At 40.4% G+C, this 27,456-nt stretch overlaps 1 protein-coding gene across 20 annotated transcripts; it reads left to right on the top strand.

Annotated features, from left to right (window-relative positions):
* Positions 1–396: 396 nt before the first annotated feature.
* znf740a (zinc finger protein 740a) lies at positions 397–26,892 on the top strand. Of its 20 annotated transcripts, none has more exons than XM_080495207.1 (26): positions 397–689; positions 2,737–2,899; positions 3,107–3,289; positions 3,952–4,098; positions 4,207–4,224; positions 4,791–4,911; positions 6,715–6,798; positions 8,688–8,771; positions 9,223–9,306; positions 9,753–9,836; positions 10,214–10,297; positions 10,871–10,954; positions 12,430–12,513; positions 12,907–12,990; positions 13,348–13,431; positions 13,854–13,937; positions 14,904–14,987; positions 15,441–15,524; positions 16,072–16,155; positions 17,524–17,607; positions 18,030–18,113; positions 20,243–20,326; positions 20,804–20,887; positions 22,472–22,555; positions 23,063–23,181; positions 23,804–26,892. In XM_080495207.1, the coding sequence occupies exons 2-26, from the start codon at positions 2,855–2,857 to the stop codon at positions 23,975–23,977; spliced, it is 2,319 nt and encodes a 772-aa protein (XP_080351333.1). In that variant the 5' UTR covers positions 397–689; positions 2,737–2,854; the 3' UTR covers positions 23,978–26,892. The 20 variants fall into 20 exon arrangements, with proteins under 20 accessions (XP_080351333.1, XP_080351319.1, XP_080351335.1 ...); XM_080495193.1 differs by having other exon boundaries at positions 3,107–3,310; XM_080495204.1 differs by lacking the exon at positions 397–689 and adding an exon at positions 903–1,072 and having other exon boundaries at positions 3,107–3,310.
* The last annotated feature ends 564 nt before the right edge of the window (positions 26,893–27,456 follow it).

Below are 27,456 nucleotides of genomic sequence, written 5' to 3'. Positions count from 1 at the left end.
CAAGGGGAACGTCTTGGCTTTTCTGTGTGGAGTTTGCATGTTCTCACCGATTGTCCCCCAGATTTGAATGTGAGTGTTTATTCTTATCTCTGTGAGGGTCTGGCAACCCATGCTGGAGTTTAAATATGCAAGCCTAATGTAATGTATTTAATGACAGGTGCGTAAAAGAAATCAATATTGCTATAACGGACGATGACGTCATTGTTCCTCGCTGTCTAATAACACAATAAATAAGAGATCGCCGTAACAGCAGCGGTATAACGACGCTATTTATTTATTTATGGCGAGAGGGGGCGTCAGTCACAATGGGGCAATCGGATTGAGTGAGTCCAGCCTCCGCTGTAATCCCGCACGTCCCTGTTTTATGTGTTTTTTAAGCGCTCGCTCCTTCTTTTTCCATCTGCGTCTGAATCTGCTGCAAAACTGAAGGCCAGCGACCATCGCGTTAGGAGGGCGTTAAATCTCCGCATCGGCTGTAAGGGAAGAAAGAAAAAATCAAAAAATGGACTGAAACGGTTTAATCCGTCCTTTTTTTTGTGTTGAGGGGGCGCAGAAGAAGATGAGCCTTTTCTCCTCGCTTGAAGAAGCAGAGCTGCCGTGTGGGGGAGTGGGTTACATCCTGTGGCGTTTCCTGTGTTTGTAAACTAGACGCGGCTGAAAAAAAACCGTCGGGCGACTCCAGATTAAAGGTGAGTAAATTATTTCTTCGGGGTTTTGTTTTGTTTTTTTTCTAAGTTGCTCGGTGGATTTAATTTTTTTTCAAATTTTAGCTTCGCATTGGAAGGTCCTATTTTTCATCGGCAAAAGGAAAAAGCCCGCGTTTGGCGGAGGGGGATTGTAGGATATCGGAGCGTTGGTGGCAGCTAATGCTAAGCTAACAGACGGGAGGGGGAGGCAGCCACTCAGCGACGGCCATCACGGACGTCTTCATCGCTCCTCTTGTCTTGAACCAGTCCAGCTCCTTTCCCCCCCTGCAAGTTATTAAGCGAGGTTAAACCGAGCACTAAACCGATCTTGTAATCTTCACTCTCTTTTTTTGTTTTTCCGCAACTGCATCGCCGAAGATGACCAGGTGGGCTCAGAATTTGTTGGATCGCTTGTCGTTGACGTTGTAGTGGGCGAGGGCGCCAGCTAGCTGCTGTTAGCCAGGCTGGGTGGGAGTGTGTAGGCCGCCTCGGCCAGCGCGGACGAAAAAAAAAAAAAAAAAAAACCAACAAAAAACCCCCCCCAACAACTCGCATTTAAAAAGCCACGTCACATCGCCACTATATCGACTGACGTTCATATCAAAACTATAGTCGATCTGTCGCTGAAGGATGCGGTCGTGTTGTGGCGTTAAGTAGCGTTAGCCGTTGTTAGCACTCTGTTAGCTCTCTTAGCATTTCCAGCTAACGTTTGTTAAGCAATGGCGAAAGCATTGTACCGTTTATGGTCTGTTTTCTGCTTCCACTTGGCCGCCGTCTACATTTTAAGTTGAGGTGTGTGGTATAGTCAATTGCTGCGTTAACTCAACTTATTATTCGGGTAATGGGTAGACGTCCAGAAAAGTCTTCTCAAGATCGTGCAATTGTGCTTTCAGTCAATTAATGGCCTCCTCGCAAGATCCCAGTTAACGACGTACATAATGCAATCACGTCTGGAGAGTGTCGGTGTAAAGCTCTTCATACTGCATTATATTCGAAGTTTGCAGCCTAACAAGTTGTTGCTTTTGCGTTCCCCTCCAGTCCTATGTTTAGAAACGCACTCTTAAGGCAACATATGCTTGTAGGCTGTCGCTGTAGAAACGGGCATAAATGTTCTTTTAGGCTTTAAAGCCTCAAATGTCGTCTTGTGTTCCAACGGGAATCTTAGATTGTCCCCGTATTTTCAGATTTTGTGCAATGTGAGTCTCATTTGCCTGTTTTTGCCACTGTGATTCATATCAATATGTCTGTGCTTCATCCTCACAACCTCTGCTTGTTTTTAACTAAATCTCCTGAAGCCATTAAAACGTATAAAAAACTTAAGTGGTCAATATAAGAAGTTTTAAGAAACTTAAGTTGTTAATATGAGCATTTTTAAATACAAGTTAGCTTTCCTTACCACACCAAAGCTCTTTTAGTTTTCGAAAATAAAAAATCAAAACACTATCATAAAATGTTTACTTGTTAGTAGACTGAAGCCATGTAATCTAAACGCACAGTGAAATAACTAAAAGAAAATGGTAGGCCCTTAAAAAATAATAAACTGAGGGGGATAGGAGAGTAATCCATCACTTTTTAGGATCCACAAATTATTCAGATTCCAAGTTAGTGCCTTTTGAATTCTGGATGGAACAAAGTTTACTTTTTGGAAAAAATCTGGCTCTGCATTGAGTCACTCAGGTTATTTGATGAAATGTTCCATAAGGAACCAGAAATATCGATTAAAAAGCTTTAATTCTAACTCACACATTCGTGTAGCCGACAGTACTAACCTTTACATTACCTTTGCTCTTCCACAATTTTTCACTTTTATCACTGAACAGAAAAAAATAGTTTGAAACAATGCTGCTATGTATGAGTTATTGAATATTGGTTAAAGTAAATCCAATTATATTTTATGGTAAGTATCTGAACAAAAGTCGGGGATGGAGCCATTGGAGCACAAATGAGGACTAATCAAGTGTTATATTTTTGGAAAATGTAACAAAGACAGCAAGTGATGCTGTTGTAATTTAATGCTTCTCTGTTTCATCCACATCCTCCTCTTCCTCAGTTTTAATGCTAGATGAGTGAGGTGGGTGTGGCTTCCCACCAGCCCGACCATCCTGACTGACGGATCTCTGGATGACCTTGTCCCCACCCCTGTCCCTGCGCTCACATATACCACAGCAATGTCACATCTGCCCAGCAGCTCAGTCCGCGACCATATGAAATGGGTTTGTTTTAAGAACACCAAAGTGGTTTCAAATAACTTTATTTTGCAGTCTTTGTGTCACTCAGGATGTTGTCGTTGACGACTACCCTGGCAAATGCCACGTGACTAGTAACATTGTGTTAGACGCAGATACTTTCAAATTGCTGGCTGCTTGTGAATGCTTGACGTATCTGGTGAGTGCCGCTGTCCTTTTGGGTTTCCTCCGCAGGCGGGGCTGCTTGGCTGCGAAGCTGTCCTCTCCAGTATGGCCCTGATGCAGGCCAGCTCCATGGCCGCTCCGCCCAAAAAAATGATGGCTCCGCTCGGCCATGGACCACAGCAGAGAGACGGACCGGACCGCGCTCCGCAGAGCCACATGATCCTGCCGTCTGGAATGAGCTGTCCGCCCCTGGTTAGGACTCACATGGGAAATGTTGAGTGGGAATGGGGCTTTTCGAGGGCTTTTGAACATTTCTTTTGTGTTGGGGGGGATGTTTCACTATACAGTCTTGATTGATTTGGACTTTTGTTACATTTGGACTTTGTTTAGTATCTATATTAGGCAAGTCATTTTTATTGTTTCTGCTACAATTTGTACATGGCATACAGAGGGTTTGAACACTAGAGATTAAAATAAACAATTAAATTTGAAAAATGTGGGCATAAAAGATAAAGGTCCAAGACCTTTATCGTTATATTGCGATATTTGTCACTTATGAGATTAAGGACAGCAAAACATTGAGGTTATCACGGCCTGTATATGAGGGGAAATTGTGACTGTCTGGGGCCAATTGCATCATTGTTCAATTTCTTTTTTTAACGGTACATTCAGATCAGTTTCTAATGAACCAATCCTGCCCACACCATAGAAGTTGTTAGATTTTCATCCAGTTTTAGAAATGATTTTTCAGTTTCAGTACGCATCGATTTAGCTGAAGAAAAATAACAGACCTACATTTGTTCTCCTGTGGAGATAATAGACAATGGGATTTTTGACTTCCTTTTGTTTTTTTTCCAACTGTTTCTGTAAATGGAGAATAAACTTTTGTTTTCTTTTCTTTTTTAACTTCGTAGCTTATCCGGAAGGAAGGTGAATTCCAAGCCCCCCGCCTGCTGGACGAGAAAGAGATGAGGGCCACCGAGGACATGCAGCAGAAAAAAAAGAACAGGAAATCAGTAACGCCCTGTAAAGTGAGAGAACAAGAAGGAAGGGGAGGGAAGGTCAGTGGCTGGGATTGCTAAATAGGGATATATTTTTTTAACTTTATTACATAAAATGTGCGTTTACCTATCTTTTTTTTTTTGTTTTTGTTTTTTCGGTTCTCGAAGGCGTTTAACTTCATTCAAGTAAGCCTCACTCGGAGCTTTCATGTGTGCACATTTTGTTTGTGTGGGGGTGGGGGGAGGAGTCGAGGAAGATGTGGAGGGGGTGGAGGTTCTCTAGAGAGGAAAGAGGGGGAGGGGAGCAGAGTGAAGCGGAGCACAATAACTGCAGTTGTGTGCATAACAGGGGGAGCAGTAACGTGAGGGCATTAGGCTATTGAAGGGGATTGTGGGGCATTTCTCAATTCAGATGTTAATTACTTTTTTTTTTTTTTCATTCCCCCCAAGAAAACCCCCCCCCCAAACCTGATTTTGTGTTCACTTTTACCAAGGATTCTTCTTCTTCTTCTTTTTTTTTGTAGGGAAAAATGACACAGGCCGACGTAGGTAAAAAAATGTGATCTTACATTTTAAAGATGGATCACAATAAAAAAATAAGCACTTAAAATGTAACATTTAATATAGGTGTTTGAGGGAGTTCAGAGTAGCTTGGGTGGGTTCTGGGTCCCAGCAGTTCATTACACACTATCAATACACTCTTAAACAAGTTTTAAAATGTTTTAACTGCGGATTTGTGCTGTTCTTCGTAGGGCGCAGGCGTGGACGAGAACGGTCCGTCATCTAAAGTGCAGAAAAACTTTATTTGCGATCACTGTTACGGAGCCTTTAGGAGTGGATACCACCTAAAGAGGCACATCCTCATTCATACAGGTATGGTTCCTGCTCGAAGCGACTCGAGTTGCTGCTAGCGCTTAAAATAAATGAATGAGTTGTTGAAAGAGACCCAGAAAGCTTGAGTGGACTGAATCGAGGATTGTGCTGCAACTGTGAGGTTTTTTGCAATGGCCTGCTTAAAACCTTGTTTGGTAATAGCTTTTTGCCTCACAGCTAATTGGTATCTGTGGGGACGTGAACTAAAACTGGTGCTCTTCGGTTTAGGGGAGAAGCCGTATGCTTGTGCCGTATGTGACATGAGGTTTATTCAGCGTTACCACCTGGAGAGACACAGCCTCATTCACACGGGTATGCGTCCTTTAACCGTACCCATATTACATAAACCAGGCTACTTGCGTAGTCCCGTCACATGAAGCAATGGACAGATGCTCAGGGTTCACTTTGTCTGTGGACAGTAGTTTCCAACAAAGCCACTCCCAAAATCTGTTCATCCCTAAATATAATGCAAAAGTATTTGTCTCCCACACCAGGACAATTTGACGGTAGGCAGTACAACACAGTGCAGTCCCAGAGTCCACTATTAAAAACTCTTTGTATAGAACACTTTTTTTTTTTTTTTCTTTTTCCCCCTCTCATGTTAATCTGTTATAAGCAGAGATTGCATTTGTGTAGGCTGTAGTTCTCGACATTCACGCAGAAATTGAGAAGCCAAAAATCAATCAGACATTGCCTTGTCAGCAAAAAAAAAAGAAAAGAAAAATCTGTTCTTGTTTCACCCTTTGTTTGGACTTGTTCTGTCGTCGCATCAAGTCGGTGTTTCCTGAGTGTCTGTTTATTTGGACCCTGTGTTGTTTTGTGCAAATGGCGTTTTGTCTTGCAAAGTGGTGTGTTTCACATACTGGCCCTCGCTTGGTGTGGTCACGTCCACTCAGGCTGGTATTCCAAAGGTTTTTTTTTTTGGTTTTTTTGTCGTCTGGCAGTTGCTGCATGTTCTGCAGACACAATGCTTCCATCAACGTATCACACTCGATACTTTCACTATAGGACCATCCCAATTGTTTACTGAAGTCTGCCATGTCTTCAAATGAATATGAGCTGTTGGAAACGTACGGCTCTACAACTTGTTTACTGAAATATTTAAACAGACGAGGTGATGATATGTTAGATTTCCTTCGGTGAGTAGGAATGACACTTACGTGGCCATATTAACATTTAAAAAAAAAAAATCCTCATGATCAAGATGTGTTTCTGTTTTGTGTTTTGAGATTTGTCTTTTCTGTGTGCATCTTAAAATATAATTTGAGACGGTACTTTCCAAAAACAGCTGTGCAAAATGAATTGCATTGATTTAAACCTAAAATGATTTAAGAAAAAAAAAAGACTTTTTGATGGTGGACTCTTATTTGTGACTGTGTGTGAAAGCAAAGTCCTCAAAACACAGGCCACAAAAAAACAAACAAACATACATTACATATTATCAATGGAAATAACTGCATGGACATCAAAGGACTATGTTCTGAGTTGTTCTTTTCTAGAGGCTAATTCTTTGTTTTTCATTATTTAAGAAGTATGCACTGTGGGTAAGTCATCTTTCAACCTAACTGTTCTTGAGTCAGTGACTACTGCCCTCGTATTCACATCAAGCCTCAGTGGTAAACGATTCTTATCTGGCTTATATTCACATAATGTATATTCATACAGTTTTATCTGTACATTCCTTAAATTCCAGTAAATACTTGTTCTGCGACACTGCACCTGTTCTGTTTTAAGATTTTTCCATTTTCTTATCGCTTTCTCACCGGCCTGACCAGCTAATAATTGTATGCTCTGTGTGTGTAGGGGTGAAGCCGTACGCTTGTTCCATGTGTGACATGAGGTTTTTCCAGCGTTACCACTTGGAGAGACACAGACTCACTCATACGGGTATGCGTCTTTTTACCGTACCCAGTCTGTGTTGCAATTCCTTTAAAAAAAAAAAAAATTATAATAAAGTTGACTCTTCAATCGTTTGCTAGTCTGAACAATCCAATGGCATCCAAGCAATCATGATTACTGAACCTATTTGGGACTTGATCAGAAAAATGTATTTAAAAAAAAAAAAAATCAAAAAAAGTGGGTGGGGCGGTTCTTTTTATAGAAGACATACCTTTCTTTTTTAATATGCACAGGTGGCTTTCAGAATTTGCTTGCAAATCACTACATGACTACTGACTTTCTGAATGTGCCTTATGATTGAGCATTTATGTGGGATTATTGTCCCCTTTAGCGCATTAAAAAAAAAAAAATGTAATTCAGTATGTGTCTAATCCCACTCAGTACTTGTTAATTTGAATACTGAGGGCAAAGGCACCAGCATTAAAATGGCAGTAATATGTGAACAGTGCAACGCCATACTACTGACTCGAATAGCTCCTGTGGACGACTCAAAGCACATTGTCCCTTTTGTACCATCGCCTCACAACCAACATTTGCATTTGTTTATCTACATTCAAATACTTGTCTCGTTCCTTCTTATTTTCACAGTTACGTCAACCTGCATTTCAGTATAATACATGCAGTTTCAATGTAACAGACAAATCTTACCCATCATAGCTATTTTTAAGACCTGATCCTGGGCATAACTTGAATAACTGTTGTGTGCGTGTGTGTTTGTGTGAACAAGCGCCATCTAGTGGTACGTGGAGGAAAGTCACAAACAGTTTCTTTAAGATGACAGCTGTTGGGAGCGTTGACCATTATCAATATAATCTAAAACTCAAAATTCTTAAAATGTTATGCATGAAATCCACATAAATGATTTTTTCTTTTTGTCATTTTCACATTATGGTGAGCTCAATGTCAGCCTGACGTGTCTGGTTCAAGCACTTTGTGTCTGCGTACTTGAGACATGATTACCTCTGGTTTAAAATGTTTGTGAAAAGGCGGACCAAGGTGAAGTGGTTATGAGGGGTAAACTCGTTCACTTTGTCAACTGTCCATAGTCAATCGGCGAAGCCTCCGCCACCGTCGCTTCAGGTTGTTCATTGTAGTTGTTACCCGGAGAGCTCAACATTTATCAGACGGTCAATCGCATAAAAACTAAACAACCACTGATCTAACTGGGCAACAGTCTACTGAAATAACGTCACTTATCGAGCCATGGTATATTATGGGAATAGTCCTTTGATGTCCACACTTATTTTATTGTTCATGGCTGCACAGCTCTTGTTTTTCTGCTTTAACTGTCTGGCTTTTTACAATTTATTTTTCTTTTACCGTTGCTCAAAAGCTTGTGTTGTTAAAAAAAAAAAACAAAAAAACAATCTGGCAGAGATCAAATTGGAATCTATTTGAAAGTTGAAGCAGATCATCACTTTGATTATTCTGAAAAATGAAGCATGTAAACCCATTTAAACACCAATATCGATTAATGCGCACAAAGCATTTTTTGAGATGGATCACTAGGTTAACCGGCCACTAAAAGGCATCCACGATAGAGCAAACGGCGCAGTAATGTTTCTGCTTCAGCTGGCCAGCGTGATCACTGTCTCCCATCTTTTCCCGGCTCTCCTGCTGCTGTCGCGTGTGGCTCGTCTCGAACCCACCGGGCTTTAATCTGCTGCCGCTTCCGTTCAAATAAGTTTTGTGGTGTCTTGAAAGTGAACTGACTGCAGGCAATTTTTCTAATTCAGGGTGAAATCAAAGTACCCCTCCGCATGAAGCTTGATGCCTTTCGGGTTCTAGTGACCTCATGCTTGTTATTGATGCTTCCTTTTGATGCCCCCCAAAAAAAGGAGCCTCCAAGCTAATATATTGATACTTTGTGTATGTAGGGGTGAAGCCGTACGCTTGCTCCATGTGTGACATGAGGTTCTTCCAACGTTACCATCTGGCAAGACACAGCCTCACTCATACTGGTATGCGTCTGCTCACTTTAGTTGGGTCAAACTCTCCAGCTCAGCGATTGTAAGCGTTATCGAACGATCTAGAATTGAAACCAGCACCGAAAATGATTCGCTCTACCGAGTTGTGTCCAGACATGTGTTAAGATAATGACAAATGCATCATTCATAGCCGTTGATTATAAATGTGTCACCAAGTTCAGCTTCTCTCCCGCTGAATGCTCCACTTTGTTCTGCGCAGTTACTCCCCTCACCGCAACATTTGCAACTCCACTGAAACGACTTGCTTGTAGTCACGACGCACACAACCACTGCAAAAAAAAAAAAAATGCAAAACATGCTATTGTTTGTCTGGCCGCTTGTATAATGTGTAGAAGAGCGGTGCTGGGAGAAGCTGGTCAAATGTTGAATCTTTTGTTTTCTCCCCTTGTCTCTAGCTCTTATTGACATACTTTTATGTGTGTAGGGGTGAAGCCATACGCTTGCTCCATGTGTGATATGAGATTTTTCCAACGCTACCACTTGGCAAGACACAGCCTCACTCACACGGGTATGGGTTCACCCTTCTTTACTACACGAGTGCCCACGTACCCGATTGACGGTTGAATAGCCTTTTTAAAGTGAACTTGCTATCCGTAAGCATCAAGCTTTCTGAACTGTCGAGGTGTATCAAGAGTGATTTTTTTTTTTTAAAGAATTCCTATTTAACCCTTCAATGCAGCGATACCTCCCACTGCCTGTAAACCAACCACTTTGAATTAAGCTTTAAAGACGTTTGTCAAGCCTTGCCGGCCTTGAAAAGTTGCCCCAAGTTCAGCAAAAGACACTTTTCTTTGAGGTTCCTTTTTTCATGCATTTTCACAGACGGAGATAAGTTAACTGAATGTCTATATTGTGAAGCTGCTTCTGGCATGCCTGGGTACATAACTTCAGTTAGTCTGTCCTGTTTCAGTTCATTGTGTTTCTTTTACAAGATCTTGTGCTCTGTGTGTGCAGGGGTGAAGCCATATGCTTGCTCCATGTGTGACATGAGATTTTTCCAGAGATACCACCTGGCAAGACACACTCTCACCCACACGGGTATAAAGTTTTACTGATCCCTCTCACCTGAAAGTATATGTGCTTGTAGAAGTTTTGCCCATGCGTGTACAAACTCCCGTCACTTGTGCTAGAACTTGGACACAAAGCACACTTTATTTTTTTATTTTGTGTTACTCCATTTATATTCTGGACGACAAACTCTCAGCGTTAACAACTGGTAGATTTATTTTGTCTTCTGTTTACTGTGTTTTCTGAATATTCTAATATTACACAGGTTCTTTTGCAAGGTTAGAACTTCGTCTCGCGATTCTTGTTATCACCTAGCTTTGACGAGTGTTTGAATAATGACACTTTATGTGCACATAGTTCATGAGAATATTTTTGTCTTCCCTAAATTGAATACTGCACGCGTTTAGGGGTGAAGCCATACGCTTGCTCCATGTGTGACATGAGGTTCTTCCAGCGTTACCATTTGGCAAGACACAGCCTCACTCATACTGGTATGCTTGAATTAATTGTTCCCCTTTCCTCTGTCAAACCTTGCTTTGAATACTTTACTTGATGCTTTTAATCGATAAGCCCCAATAAGCTCGTTCTGTGGTTATGACATTTTTGATAGAATTTTTTTTTTAGGCTTTGTTGGGAAACTGTCCACTGAAAAAGTGACTCTGCCAGATACTTTTTTTTGTGAATAACTCTGTAATGGTACTTTTTGCATGTGTATGAAACAGAACTTTGCTTATTCAGTTGAAGACGCAGTACACCAAAAAAAAAAAAATTCTTGGCGTTTTATGACTTGAGATGAAACATGACAATGCAGTTTTGATACGTCTGTAATGGCAAATCTTAAAATTTGGTCACAACCACCAGTTTTGAATGGTTAGCTTTTGCTAAGATAACAAAATTTCTGCAAGTTAACTTTTTTTTTTTGTGTAATGTGTCTTCACAGAATTTTCCTAGCAATAGTGCCCGATATTTAAAAAAAATGTACTGTATTTTAATTCCTTTGTTCTATGTTGATGAAGTTACTGAGTTTTGGGGAAAACCTCTAACTGTGCTTGTGTTGTGTTTAGGGGTCAAGCCATATGCTTGCACTATGTGTGACATGAGGTTTATTCAACGTTACCAACTGGAGAGACACAGTCTTACTCACACAGGTACGTCCTCGTTTTTCAAACTTGATTTCTTTTCTCTTTCCTTTTGTGATGCATGACCCACACCTTGATATTTACATGGCTGCTTCAAACTCGAGTTTGTATTACTTTGTCACTGCACTGATGTGCTTATTTGCCAAACGGCACTTGTAAGGATCCTCATATGTTTTTGTAGAATAATACCTTCTCTATACTTTGTATATGAAATGACATGAGGACCATGAAGGGGGGAAAAAAATGCCAATATTGGTCTTTGGCTTATTGATTAATTAAGCAGGTGTCCTTTAAATTTGTAATTGCTTTAATATTAGCCAATATTTGGTCAATTACTTTGCTCTTGTATTTATTAAAATGTCTATTTAGCTCACAATTTTCTATTAAACTTTCAATTGCAGAAATGTTGTACACTTGTGGTCAGAGTGAAAAAAGTGGGTCGACAAAGGTGTTTACTGTGTCGTAGTTGCGATGTTTGTGCAGATTGTAGTTTGTACATTTTGCTAAAGGAAAAAAAAAACCCTATTGGCTGTAGTTTGTAATGATGGCATTACAAAATGTATTTTAGCAGTGTGGCGTTTTCTGAAAAGAAACTGAGATATCCAAATGCCATTCAGAATAGTTTTTTATCTTGACTTTATGTTTAAGTCAAAATGTGCATTTTAGTTTATTAAAGAATATTCATATTTTGAGCTTAGTGCCCACACTACTAGTCTTTGTGTCATTTCACATCCAAAGTAATAGACGAGGATATACACATTTTCCTTGTTTTGATCGTTAAAGTTTATCTAACTACGATTTCTTTGATTACAAAAGCTAAGAAAAGTGTATTTGTCCTTGAGATAGCATCTGTATAATTGAGTCATTTCCATTGAATGTCAGTCTTATTTTTCTCAGTTGCTTTTATAATGTCCACACCCGACTGTCATGTGAACAGCTGTTTGCCAACTGCCTAAAATTGTCTCAACCTCTGCGATCAGCGTGACAAAAAAATTTGAAATATTAACAAACCTATTCATGAAATCTTTACGTGGTATGCTGAAATTATCACTTCAACTTATTGGCGTAGTGTGAATTTGTTGTGCTAGTTGGAAAGTGTCCACTAGGGATTCAGATTTTACCTCAATTTTTTATTTTTTATTTTTTTGTGGGGAGTCTTTTCAATGGAGTGGTTTTCATTTTGTCCTGAAAAGTAATCCTTTTTTTTTTTTTAGCTTTCTGCCAAGGCTATATTTATTACCCCTCCCTCACTCAAACTTTGGCTGAAGACATAAAGCAGTTTCACTTGAATCTGGTGTAAAAGAAAAAAGTAGTTTCTGATTGGATACGCGGATTTCTGAACGAAGCATGCTGGGATTTCCAGTTTAAAACAAAGCGCTGACGGGTGCAACCTAACTTTACTAAGTTCTTAGTAAAGTTTTGACGTCGATCATTTTTGGCAGTTGAGTTATCTCTGTGCTAAAGCTGGTACTTTGTGTGTATAGGGGTGAAGCCGTACGCTTGCACCATGTGTGACAAGAGGTTTTTTCAGCGCTACCACCTGGCGAGACACAGCCTCACTCATATGGGTATGCGTCTGCCAATCTTAACCCAGTCACAAGACTTAAGATGCTGCAACCTCTGTATTCTTGAGCTAGCCTTGTCTATCTGTATGCATACATTATATCTGTAGGATTATTCTAAGTTGTATTTTCCATCAGATGACATCATCAGCTCATGTAAGTTGGTGTGAGAGCCCTTCTGATATTTCTGTAATTAAAAACAAGCTTCTCATTCATTACTGTAGCCCTGTAAGTGATTTGTAAGGGTCTGACATTGGTTATTAACCACAGATAACAATTGAGGACAGAGTGAAACGGTTAAAAAAAACAAACAAAACAAACAAAAAAAACAACAACCTTACCTTCTAGATGAAACGTGTCGGAGACATAAGAATAATTGTCTTAATGCTCTGCGTCTAGGTGTGAAACCTTATGCTTGCACCATGTGTGACATGAAGTTTTTTCAGCGTTACCACCTGGCGAGACACAGCCTCACTCATACCGGTATGGGTCCGTGCACCGTGCCCATGACATCCAGCTTTAGTCCATGTGCACATTTTCATGTTTTCTATGTGAGGGACATGTCAAGTCTAAAGTCTTACCAAGGTTTCCATGCCTGTTTATGTCAGCCATTGTCTGTCGGGATCAGCCGAAGAGCCACAAATCAGTATTGTGATGTATGTCGGAATCTTCAGCACTGAGAACAGGATTAAGACGACGAGACATTTGGACAATACTGTGGTGTATTTTGCATGAATTGGCTATTGTGTGGTTAATAACCAATAGTGGTGATAAGATTTCCTAGAGTTAAACGGATAAAACGTGAGGCTAAGTGCTATAATATTGCTACTTTGCATTTAGGTGTGAAACCTTATGCTTGCACCATGTGCGACAAGAGGTTTTTTCAGCGCTACCACCTGGCGAGACACAGCCTCACTCATATGGGTATGCGTCCGCACACCGTACCCATGTCACTGAGACCAGACTGTATTTACATTGTGTTAGTCATAAAGCCAGATGTCTATGGTAGCAATCCATGTTCTTTACAACTGACAAGAAAAATAGTTCTAATTCCAGAGCATGTGCTTATTATTAACATTACAACCAGTATATTCTGCAATGAAGTGAAATACTGCAGCATCATCAGCTCATGTGATGTGTTAAGTTGTGGATTTGAGAATTGGTTTCTATAGATTTTCATGTGTTCTGAAGGAGAATTTGGTCCAAAAAAAACAAACAAAACCGATTTAGAGTTTAACAACCCATCAATCCTGAATAGCGTTTTGGAACTTTAAATTAGTTAATGATGGATTGTGAACACACACCAAATGAAGTCTGAAAATAATACCTTAATGCTCTGCGTTTAGGTGTGAAACCTTTTGCTTGCACCATGTGTGACATGAGGTTTGTTCAGCGTTACCACCTGGCGAGACACAGCCTCACTCATACGGGTACGCCTCAGTGCACCTGCCCTCCTCACATTCTATTACATTCCAGCACCAGGAGCACTTCTGTCTATAGATTTTCCCTTTTTAAATATATTCCATGATAACCTGCCAGATGTTTTTTGATCCCCTATAGAACCATTGATGTGTTAAGTAAAATAACTGAAAACTCCAGTACCATATTTTCCGGACTATGCCGCTCCCAAGTCTTAGTTAAATGAGTCTTGAGCACCAGTGGAGCCATTTTTAATCATAAGAGTTCATGAAAGGAAAATTTTGTATTAATCTGAGCAACACAGTTCTTATATATTCCCATTTAATGGGTTTAGACCATTTCTTTGCATGATGAGGCAATTTTAAATGTCTGTCTCATGTAATGCAAATCCACTGCACGGCCAAATTTCTTTTTACAAAACACATTTCAGTGTTGCCCTATTTTTATCCAAATAATTAAATCTATTGAATTCTTCATCACTTTCAATTGAGTTGCACAACCAGAAAGGGGTGATTTATAGTCTGGAGAATATGGTAACCAAGCGAGGGCTTTCCAAAGTTTCTGGCGTCTCCATAGATGTTTGAAATGTTTTTACTTCATCAGATCTCTTATAATAGGAGCAATCACTTTTGATCAAACTCTGAATTATTCGAAACTCGTTCACACCAAAATGTGCTTTAGAAGAAAAAGCCCAGAAATGTAAACATGATGAAAATATAGTTTTAGTGAGAAACTATGAATGCAGTGCTCTTGGACTCCACCTCTCACATTTGAATATGCTGATTACTCCTTATTGAACATGTAGAGACAGTTTTCTAGTTGTTCTTGAAAGTAAATAGTTAAATGAAACAAGCATTTTATTCGTTTGTTTTGCATGATTTAGCAAATGTGTTGGTTAATAACTAACAACTTAGGTGTTTATTGGTAACAATGGAAACGTGAGGCTAAGTGCTATAATATTGCTACTTTGCATTTAGGTGTGAAACCTTATGCTTGCACCATGTGCGACAAGAGGTTTTTTCAGCGCTACCACCTGGCGAGACACAGCCTCACTCATATGGGTATGCGTCCGCACACCGTACCCATGTCACCGAGACCAGACTGTATTTACATTGTGTTAGTCATAAAGCCAGATGTCTATGGTAGCAATCCATGTTCTTTACAACTGACAAGAAAAATAGTTCTAATTCCAGAGCATGTGCTTAATATTAACATTACAACCAGTATATTTTGCAATGAAGTGAAATACTGCAGCATCATCAGCTAGTATACTTATCCGTTTTTATAGAGTTTCATGTGTTGTGAATGAGAATTGGTTAAAAAAAAAAAGTATGTACCGTATATATATATCCAAAAAAACAAGAAAAAAGACAATTCAGTGGGGAAAAACAACTGATTTAGAGATTAACAACCCATCAATCCTGAATAGCTTTTAGAAAGAAATTAGTTGATGATGAATTGTGAACACACACAAAATGAAGTCTGAAAATAATACCTTAATGCTCTGCGTTTAGGTGTGAAACCTTATGCTTGCACCATGTGCAACAAGAGGTTTTTTCAGCGCTACCACCTGGCGAGACACAGCCTCACTCATATGGGTATGCGTCCGCACACCGTACCCATGTCACCGAGACCAGACTGTATTTACATTGTGTTAGTCATAAAGCCAGATGTCTACGGTAGCAATCCATGTTCTTTACAACTGACAAGAAAAATAGTTCTAATTTCAGAGCATGTGCTTATTATTAACATTACAACCAGTATATTCTGCAATGAAGTGAAATACTGCAGCATCATCAGATCGTATAGTTATAAGTTTTTATAGAGTGTGTATGTGTATATATATATATATATATATATATATATATATATATATATATATATATATATATATATATATATATATATATATATATATATATATATATATATATATATATATATATATATATATATATATATATATATATATATCCAATAAAACAAGAAAGAAAAAAAACTATTCTTTCAATGGGAAAAACAACAGATTTAGAGTTTAACAACCCATCAATCCTGAATAGCTTTTAGAAAGAAATTAGTTAATGATGGATTGTGAACACACACCAAATGAAGTCTGAAAATAATACCTTAATGCTCTGCGTTTAGGTGTGAAACCGTTTGCTTGCACCATGTGTGACATGAGGTTTGTTCAGCGTTACCACCTGGCGAGACACAGCCTCACTCATACGGGTACGCCTCAGTGCACCTGCCCTCCTCACATTCTATTACATTCCAGCACCAGGAGCACTTCTGTCTATAGATTTTTTCCTTTTTAAAAATATATTTCATGGTAACTTGCCAGATGTTTTTTTGATCCCCTATAGAACCATTGACGTATTAAAGAAAATAACATAAAACTCCAGTACCATATTTTCCGGACTGTGTTGCTCTCAAGTCTTAGTTGAATGAGTCTTGAGCACCAGTGGAGCCATTTTTAATTATAAGAATTCATGAAAGGAAAGTTTCATGTTATTCCTAGAAAACAGGTTTAGACTAGTGGTTCTTAAACTTTTCACAGTGTGTACCACCTGAGAAGATGTTGAGTACCACCAGTTTGGCCGACCTGAACATAGAGCAGCAGAGGTTTACAATATTGGCGATTAACTCATTTGTATACTTAGTTTGAATTCAAATTTATTATATTTATTTTCATTGCAAGTTTTGTGCCATTTTCATGTTTTTTGTATATTTTCAAATAAATGCTAACAAAAGAGTAGAATTAGCTTGCCTTTAATTACCACTAGAGGGAGCTCATGTACCAACACAGTTTGAGAATCACAGGTTTAGACAATTTGCGTAACAGGACATAATTCTAAAAGATCTTTATCTAATTGAATGCAAATTCACGGCATTATTCATGCCATCTAAAAAGGACAAAGGCCAATTTTTTTTTTTTGATAAATAACACATTTCAGTGGTTTCAATCCACAGAATTAAATCTATTGAATTCTTTGTCTTTGGCATTGCTTTTAAATAAGTTAATCTCTGGAGGAAGATGTAACAGTCTGCTCCTTATTTGGCTGCCATGTACTCTTCATGGTCTTCAGCATTAGCTTCATAATTTTCTCTGAATCCCGATGGGATGGATTGGAGGCACCCACTGAAAAGATGCACAACGGATCCTCCAAGTTGTTAAATGAGTTGCACAACTAGAAAAGGGTGATTTATAGTCCGGAAAATATGGTAACCAAGCGAGCGCTTTCCAAATCTTCTGGCGTCTCCAGTTGTTTGAAAGGTTTTTACTTCACCAGACCTCTTATAATAGGAACAATCACTGTTGATCAAATTCAGAATTATTTAAATTCAGACTGTAGATATGAATGCAGTGCTCTTGGACTCCACCTCTCACATTTGAATATGCTGATAACTCCTCATTGAACATGTAGAGACAGTTTTCTAGTTGTTCTTGAAAGTAAATAGCTAAATGAAACAAGCATTTTATTCATTTGTTTTGCATGATTTAGCAAATGTGTTGGTTAATAACTAATAACTTAGGTGTTTATTGGTAACAATGGAAACGTGAGGCTAAGTGCTATAATATTGCTACTTTGCATTTAGGTGTGAAACCTTATGCTTGCACCATGTGCGACAAGAGGTTTTTTCAGCGCTACCACCTGGCGAGACACAGCCTCACTCATTTGGGTATGCGTCCGCACACCGTACCCATGTCACCGAGACCAGACTGTATTTACATTGTGTTAGTCATAAAGCCAGATGTCTACGGTAGCAATCCATGTTCTTTACAACTGACAAGAAAAATAGTTCTAATTCCAGAGCATGTGCTTATTATTAACATTACAACCAGTATATTCTGCAATGAAGTGAAATACTGCAGCATCATCAGCTCATGTGCTTATAGGTTTTTAATAGATTTTCATGTGTTATGAATGAGAATTGTTAAAAAAAAGCAATAAAACAATTCTTTCTGTGGGAAGACAACTGATTCAGAGTTTAACAACCCACCAATCCTGAATAGCGTTTTGGAACTTTAAATTAGTTAATGATGGATTGTGAACACACACCAAATGAAGTCTGAAAATAATACCTTAATGCTCTGCGTTTAGGTGTGAAACCTTTTGCTTGCACCATGTGTGACATGAGGTTTGTTCAGCGTTACCACCTGGCGAGACACAGCCTCACTCATACGGGTACGCCTCAGTGCACCTGCCCTCCTCACATTCTATTACATTCCAGCACCAGGAGCACTTCTGTCTATAGATTTTCCCTTTTTAAATATATTCCATGATAACCTGCCAGATGTTTTTTTGATCCCCTATAGAACCATTGATGTGTTAAATAAAATAACTTAAAACTCCAGTACCATGTTTTCCAGACTAAGTTGCTCCCAAGTAAAACGAGTCTTGAGCACCAGTGGAGCCATTTTTATCATGAGAATTCACGAAAAGATTTCATATTCTAAGAAAACGGGTTGTTTTCAGCCGCTGTTCCACCGTGCAGTACAGGGCGTAGCAGGGTGGAGTGGGGGGTTGCGGTACGGCAAAGCCCAACTCTGTCACGTGGTCCCACCACGGTCAAAATGTTGGCGGGGTTGTGAAGGACTCTTGAGACGTCCAGCGAAGAACACGGAAGCGGCCGTCCAAGTCGTTCTCTGGGACTCAGGTTGAACTTTGTCATTGTGAACAGCAGCGTCCAGCTCCTGCTGAATCTCCTCCTCCTGTTCCTGAGAGGACCGCCTATCTCGTTAAAAGACCGCGATGTTGTGTCGCGTGGCAACGTTTCAATAAGCCCAGTTAACAAATCAACCAGTGAGCGCAAAGTGTTGTATGTAAACAACAACGGGAGGGTTTACTGCCGATGAAATATTTCACGATTGCGGGTAAATTAAGTGCCGATCGTCACTGCCAATCAGCAGACGGTTCCTCGGTGCTAGGTACCTCAATGGAAGGGTAGTGGAAAATCGTAGCAGCTGGTCATGGTTTCTTTCCGTACCATCCACAACTTTTTCAGTCGGACCACACGAAAACCCGCCCTGCGACTCTCCGGCACAGAGAGTGCGGTGGAACCGCGGCTTTATGTTCCTGTTTAACGTAACGGTTTAGACTAGCGGTTCTTAAACTTCTCAAGGCGTTGTACCACCTGAGAAAATATTAAGTTACTACCATTATGGCCGATCTGAATATGAGCCACGGTTCCACCACACTTTGTGCCAGGGCGGGACAGCTTTCCCGCGTGGTCCCACCGAAAAACATTGTGGATGGTACTGAAAGAACCGCGACCACCGGCTACGATTTTCAACCCACTGGTTGATTTGTTGACTTGGTTTATTGGATCGTCGGCGTGTCACACAACATCGCGGTCTTCCAACAAGGTTCAGAGCTCCTCTCGGTAACGGGAGGGGGAGATTCAGCGCCCCCACGTCTTTCACAACCCCACCTCTATTTTATCCATGCTTTCTGTGGTGGGACCGGATGACACAGTTGGGCTTGTTTGCTCTTTACCGTACCCTACCCTACCCTACCCTCCCCTCCTGCACCACTCCGGCTCCGGCTAAAGAGTAGCATGCAAATCCACAGCATTATTCACTCAATCTGGAAAGAACAAAGGCCAGATTTTTTTTTTTTGCAAAACACATTTCAGTGGTTTTAATCCACACAATTAAATTAATTAAATTCTTCTTTATTGCTTTTAAACGAGTTCACCATCTCTGGAGGAAGATGTAACTGTCTGCTCCGTATTCGGCTGCCGCGCACTCTCCATGGTCTTCAGCTTTAACTTCTTCAGCGTTTCTGAATCCCGACAGGATGGATTCGATCCGCCTCATGAAAAGTTCCATGATGCCTCCAAGTTGCTTGTTAATTGAGTTGCACAGCCAGAAAAGGGGGTGATTTATAGTCCAGAAAATATGGTTACCAAAACAAGCACTTTCTAAACTTTCTGGCGTCCCACAGTTATTTGAAAAGTTTTTGCTTCACCAGACCTCTTATAATAGGAACAATCACTGTTGACCAAACTCTGGATTATTAAAAACTCGTTCACACTAAAACGTGCAATAAAAATGTAGTTTTAGTGAGAAACCATGAATGCAGTGCTCTTTGACTCCACTTCTCACACGTTACTATGCTGATAACTCCTTATTGAACATGTAGAGACAGTTTTCTAGTTGTTCTTGAAGGTAAATGGTTAAATGAAACAAACATTTTACTCATTTGTTTTGCATGATTTGGCAAATGTGTGGTTAATAACCAATAACTTAGGTGTTTATTGGTGACAATGGAAACTGAGGTGAAGTGCTATAATATTGCTACTTTGCATTTAGGTGTGAAACCTTATGCTTGCACCATGTGCGACAAGAGGTTTTTTCAGCGCTACCACCTGGCGAGACACAGCCTCACTCATATGGGTATGCGTCCGCACACCGTACCCATGTCACTGAGACCAGACTGTATTTTACATTTCAGCCATAGGTTCCGCTCTGAGAGGCAATCATTTTCATTATTGTGTGTACTGGTAAATTCAAGCGGTGCCATTCATATAATCAGAACCGCCCTGCCTTTTGTGTCTTAATATGAATGTTGCACACATTTTAACCGGATCACAGCCAGTGTGAGCATGCCATTGAATGCAGGACTATGATATCATCAGCTCATAAGATGTGTTAAGTTGTGGATTTAAGACATTTGGAGAAACGGAACGAACGAACAAAGAAATTGCTCTGAATTGGATTTGGGGATATTTTGTCAGATTTAAATCATTTAGGTGGTTAACAGCCCATCACATGTTAAAGGGATGTTTAAAATACAATGACTGATTGATTGATGGATTGTGAAACGGGACACCAAAACACCTGGAAATAACATATTTGATGCTCTGCGTTTAGGTGTGAAACCTTTTGCTTGCACCATATGTGACATGAGGTTTGTTCAGCGTTACCACCTGGCGAGACACAGCCTCACTCATACGGGTATGGGTCCGTGCACCTGTCCCCCCCCTCACATTATGTACAGTACTGTGCAAAGGTTTTAGGCACAAAATGTCAGCTCCAGGGTGACGTTTTTACGAATTAAAAAAAAAAAGTAATCTGAATAGTCTGTATTGATTCGGATAGCGAGTCCTGCTTGGACAGTTTGTTCAGCGGTCGACTTTTTGGGCTGAGTGACGGACGGACCATCTTATTCTGCCTGAAGTTACTTTTTAATACGACTAACTGCATGTTTGGTCAGATGTTCTCATCGTGGTGCCAAGTGACACATAAGAGAAACGCATAGAACAAGTGCCTGAAACTTTCACAGTGCTGTAGATGTACCTTTTCATTCTTTACTGTGCAATGTTACACAAATAGTGAACGTCTTGTGTTAAGATGAATCAATGAACCAGTCACAAATCACACTCCTGTCATCAAAACTTATTTATGTAATAGAATAACTTGGCGTTTGTCAAACACTCTTGAGTAGTTGCCCAAATTTAATGCCGTTACCACATTTTGGAAGTTATTGTGGGTGGTTGGATGCCATTTGGTGGAAATAGTCCTTGTAACCAGTAACAGAAGCAGTCTTGCGTCAATATGGCCAGTGTCGGTACGAGTTACAGGATAATTAAAACAAAATTTTTTTATTCTTTTGTTGATTTATTGAGTTTGTTCTCAAAACTCCACTGAGCCTCGTAACTCTGGTCAAGCCCCTGAGGATTACTGGTACCTATCAGTATGTATTCTAGAGCCATGCAGAATATTCAATCTCAGATGTTTGTTCATCACCAGTTGAAATTAGGAGTTTTAAACACCATTCCTGTACAATATGATCGATGACCTTATTTTTAAATCCTTCATCAAAATTCATCATTTGGGACGCAGACGCCCGACTTCTCCTCCAGTTTATCCTGGAAAAATATATTTGCAAATTGTTGTTTACATGCTGTCAGAAGGCATTTATCTCGACTGAGGTGCACAGAATAAAACAAATCCACAACTTCTTTCAATAAATAGCTTTTAAATCCTGTTAATGATCAGTGTTTCATATCGGAGAGGATCAATAATCTGATCACCTTAAAACCAATGAGCATCGAGTCCGAGCATAGCTCCCTTCTCAATACATCCACATAATGTCTTTCACTGCCCCCCCCCCCCACAACTTAAGGTATTTCAAAATGTTTTTTTCACAGACTTAACATTAGGATAATTGTTATATGGTAGTATTGTGTAATTTTAGGTACAAAGAATGAGAACATCTGGGGTGTTTTTCTTCCGCTTTGGGCATTAAAATTCTTTTTTAAATTAATACTTGCAACTAACCTTGTTTTCAAAATCGGGCGTGTTTACCTCCCTACAACATGAAACACTTAACCCACACTTTAGCATTTTTGCTTTTAACTGCATGTCTGAGCATGTCATGATTATCTTTACGAACAACGGACGTCACACAGCCGAGACAGGAAGCTTTACCTCTCTGCACATCCTCCATTCAGTCTTGAAGCTCGTTTGAGCTTGTTAACGTTTTGTATGTCTTGCACCTGTGGCTGGTAGGGCTAATATATTGCTCTGTGTGTGTAGGGGTGAAGCCGTATGCTTGTTCCATGTGTGACATGAGGTTTATTCAGCGTAACCACCTGGAGAGACACAGCCTCACTCATACGGGTATGCGTCCCTTTACCGTACCCTCATATTTTTTGTACCGAGAACGGCGCCGGCGACTCACCGTTTGCGACGTGTCTATATATCGTGGTCACGACAAACTCGAGTTTGGATTGTCAAAAGTCATTTGATGGGATGTTGAACCAGTCTGAAAAAAAAATAGAAGAAAGAGAAATAAGAAAAAAAAGAAAAAACCTGACCCAACTTGTGAGGTCACTATGTGCGTAGATCTGGGCCCAGAAAACGAGAAACTCCACTCTGATCGACACATAATGAGTTGATGACGAGGCCTTGTAGAATGTAAATCACTCTTAAAAGTTACCGATAAGGCAGTCTGCTATTGTTTCCAACTTTCTTTTTCGTGTTGGAAACCTAGTATGCAAAGAAGAAATAATCTTTTTTTTTTTTATTATTATAATTTTTTTTTATATATATATAAAGTGTCCGCGGTTTGTTTTGTACCAGACACCAAAATTGATGCATTGACTCTGTCTTTGTGTGCTCTTCCAGGAGAGAAGCCATTTGCTTGTGACATGTGTGATATGAGGTTTATTCAGCGCTACCACCTCGAGAGACACAAGCGTGTCCATAGCGGCGAGAAGCCTTACCAGTGCGAACGATGCCAGCAGGTACGTAGAAACTGTCGGGGGCAAACGGCAAAGTTGTTCTTCGTAGGGGGATGTCAGGGAGGTGCATCTTTTTTTTCTAGTTTTATTGTGAGCGAGGGCCTCCGGTAGCCAGTTGTCGCGTGAAGGAGGGAGCGCGGGGTTTCCATTTGAACAAGAAAAGGCTATGATGCTATGCCTCCTTCAAAGTTAGTCCGAATTATCCAGAAAATGTTTGACATATAGAGCACCGACATTTTGTTTCAAGTTATTCCTGTGTCTAACTTAATGCTGTATTGCTCAATATCAACCTGACTTATATGACGGCGCAGTGTCGGCAGGTATGACGATAAAACTCCTATTTGCTGTGTATTGAAAATAATTATTTACTCATGAACAAGGGATCACAAGAAGGTTGTAAGAATTTTGTGCTCGTACGGATCGTGTTTAAAGAGCCAGAATCAAAGTCAAGTGTCGTCTCATATCTGTACGTTCAGGTTGCGAGTTGGCTGCATTGGTTGAATGTTCAAATACGGCGCATCTATTTTAACAGCCTCTGCTTTCAAGTTTTGAGTTTCACAGCGACGGCGTCATTCGAGGCCCGACTCGCTTAACCTGGTCCGTCCTTGTGTCTTTTCCTCTGAAGAACTTTTCCCGCACAGACCGGCTGCTGCGGCACCGCCGGTTGTGCCAGGGCCGCGGCGTCGCCAAAGTAGAGAACCAGCCGTGCTGCGAACCCCGCCCGTACGCCCAGGAGCCGCCGCCGGCGCCCCCCACCTGGAGCCCCCTGCACCCACCCCCCGGTCGGCTGGCCGTCTGACATTCCATCTTCCCCGCTGCCGCAGCGCCGCCGGAGACGGGACACGCCACAGGGTTTCTTTGGCTCGGCTCTGTGCAGAGTGACGCCACATTCTAGCACAGACTGAAACTGCAGCTCCAGTCATGGGATTAATGACAGCGGGACTTATGTGTTTCTGGTTTTCTGTTGACTTTTTACCGTGTTTCCTTTTCCTCCCTGTTGTTGTTTTGTTTTTGTTTTATTATTATCAAGATGAGACTTTTCTGTGATGAGCAGTGGTCCGGTTTTTGTACTTAATCTATTTGATTTTTTGCAAAAGAAAACAAAAAACTGTTTTTATTGTTGTTCAAAAAAAAAAAAATATCTGCATTTGGTGGTACTCTGGAGGACGTTTATCCTGAAGTGTGACGAGGTGGTCGAGGAAATATTTGAGCCTCTTTTTCTTCTTCTTCTTCTTCTTCCTCCTCCTCCCCCATTTGGCCCGTTTTGTGACTCGGAAGCATGAAACTGTCCGCTCAGTACCGTCTGTACTTACACGGCTCCAAACACGAGCTCTGTTCTCTGAACATTTACCTTGCACCAACGTGACACAGTTCTCAACCCGCGAAGTCGGACGCCATCGACGAATTTGTAAATAGAATGCTTCTTTATTCTTTTTTTTTCAGGCACAAAGCGGGGCCGGTTAAAAAGTAGAAAAACAAGAATTTGGTTCGAAAAAAAACAAAAAACATTCCGTCACCACTGTCTCAGTCGAGAGGAGAACGAAGTAACTTGCGAGTCGTGAAAAAGAAATATCAGCAACTGTTAAATACCAGGACCTTCCAAGTATAAAAAATGCCCCGAGGCATGTCGGGAGGAGCGTGGCATGTTGGTTGACATGACGACGGGGGGGGGGGGGGGAAGCGGGACGGCGGTCCTCGTCCTCCTCTCGCATGTACTGAGAGGTATGTGCTGTTGTACGTTCAGCTGTATATATGCATATATATGCACAGATCTCCAGTACAAGAGCAAGGGAAGAGAAAAAAAACAAAGTCTCTCCTGGTGTAAAATAATGCAGGTTGGCCACTTGAAGTCCCATTATGTTTGTACAGATTGTCACATTGTGAGATTTGCGAGGGTATACAAACTCTTGTGGCCTTAGTATGGTTCTCTTTTCTTTCTTTCTTTCTTTTCTTCTTTTTTTCATTTTGCCTTTTTCACAACAGTTTATTATTGTGGATCTGATGTATTTACTAGCCTTTCATCATCCTTTTTATTGTTTTTTTTTTTTTTATGGTAAAGCTTGTCCTAGTTACTGAATGTTGATGGCTTCGGGCGCGCTACGACAGTCTTCTATCGAGGTCGCCTTGATGCTGAATATTTTTGGGTCGTTGTTACTGATGACGGCGTAGCACGGTGTATAATCCTGAAGGAGCCCTCCCCTCCCCCGGAAGTGTCGACAGTCCTTGTGAGAAGTGCGTAGTGCAAGATGGTTTCGCCACGGCAGAATCGACGCGAACACAACAAACGGCTGCCTCTCATCCAGATATCCTGTGGTTGGTGTGTAATAATGGATGTCCGTCATCGTCATGTCAGTGGGTCTAGCCTTAAGTGAGTTGCGGATACACAAATAATCATTGTCGTACTAAATGATTTTTTTTGTAACATATGAGTTGTACCTATGATGAGCTTCGATCGTACCATGTTGTGGGGGGGGGGGGGGGGACTTCGACGGTCAAGCATCAGAGCGGGCTGGTCGGGGGCCCGCTCTGCCGCTTGTAAGACTTCAATTTCTCAAACTTGATCCTTTCTGGTTGCCCGGCGAGCTTCCCGAGGCAGCGGCGGTGCGAGTTGAGGAAAGAGGGCGATGAGCTGGGGCCCCGGCAGTGCTGCTTTCGAGCTGAAACGGCAGATTTACAGAGTCCGGTGACATTTTAACGAAACGTTTTGATGGGATGTTTTTTTTTTTTTAAGTGACGTGGAGGCGGCGGTGGTGTGTGACGGTTTTGAAAAAGGGCTTCAGTTCCGCGTGGCAGCGAAGGGGCCAAGATTGAGAAATGCAATAAATTGCTCTGGAAACACTATTTCTAAACTGTGGAAGGGACACTGCTGGTGCGAGCACATACTGGACACGGCCGAAGGGCAATACAGTATATAGTTAACGACACTTGTTAATACCATTTTTGTCATTTATTTTTCCTGTATTATCATGCTCATTGTTCAAATGCAATAGAATCCTTGAGTCTCGGATCATTTGTTTTAAGATTGAGGTTAACGTTTTAATTTTTGTTTTTTTTCGCAGACTGATTGAAAGAAATATTTGTCTGGGGAGTTTCTCATCGCATTTTGATGATTGTTTCAAGGACCTTTTTTATTCTGATAAAATTGTAAACACTGGAGTGAAAGGAAAAAGACAAAAAAATAGATATGGATTTTCTTTTTTTTTTTCCTTTTAAACTGTACTAGATTTTAGGTTTTGGACAAAGCCAATTTCTCCTCAAATCGACGTAGAAGGTGGACAGAACAATTTGGATCAGTACAGTTGAGAGCCCAGCTTGTTCGGTAATTTTGACAGTAGAGGCGGTAGTACCATGAGAAAAATGTTTTCTTTCTTATACAAAGTCCCTGGTATTTGTAGTAAATTATATTGATAATGGTATTAGATGAACAACAGCATAACAGTAGCTATCACAGATTAGTTGTTTTCTTTATTAGTCTTGCATGCAGAGTTATGGTCCTCATTTAAAAAAAGAAAAAGAAAAAAAAAGGATCTTGATATTGATTATTTTGTGTAGGAAAATGAGTGCATAAGAATAACTTCCTAAAAAAAAGTTACGATTATTGTAAAATGGGCTAACTAATATGTACCCTTGTGATCCAATTAGTTTCAACTGTATGAAAATCAGAGGAGAGGCTTCTTACTATTATGCTGAAATAAAAGAATTTGTAAAGGACAATTGTATGTCTTTCTTTTCAGTTGGTCGATGAGGTCTTACCCTGAACTCAAAGCTGCTCCCCACCTTGCATGACAGTCATCTCCGTGTGTGTGTGTGTGAATATGATGGACCATGAACAGTGTTCATGCACTAAATATAAGTAAAATGGACACAATTTGAACTCTATGGCTTAAAATCAATCGATGCCACTTATGTGTGAATTTGTATTTGATTTGGAGCAGTGGCACAATCGGGTTATGTTCCCATAAAAGATGTGGGACAAACTTGGAACCTTCACGTTTTATGATTCACATCCATGGAAAGCTTTTTACTGCAACGAAACTTTAAGGTTACTACTGGACCAAACGTAAAGAAAAAAAACTTGTTAAAAGTTCTCAAATAACAGTAAGTGCAGTATGCTTAGAAAGCAATTGGCTACATTCATCTCTGTTTGCACGCTGTATAGTACAGGACTCCGACCCTCTCGGTAGTCCATCAGAGGAAGTCTTCGCCTTGAGTGATTCTTGATGAAGCTCAAGATGTCAAAGATCTGATGAGTTGTGGCGGTGACCCCCTGTAACAGTA

The sequence above is a fragment of the Blennius ocellaris genome, assembly GCF_963422515.1.
Source record: "Blennius ocellaris genome assembly, chromosome: 4".
NCBI classification, from domain to species: Eukaryota; Metazoa; Chordata; class Actinopteri; order Blenniiformes; family Blenniidae; genus Blennius; species Blennius ocellaris.
This window is presented reverse-complemented; position numbering and strand designations above follow the sequence as displayed.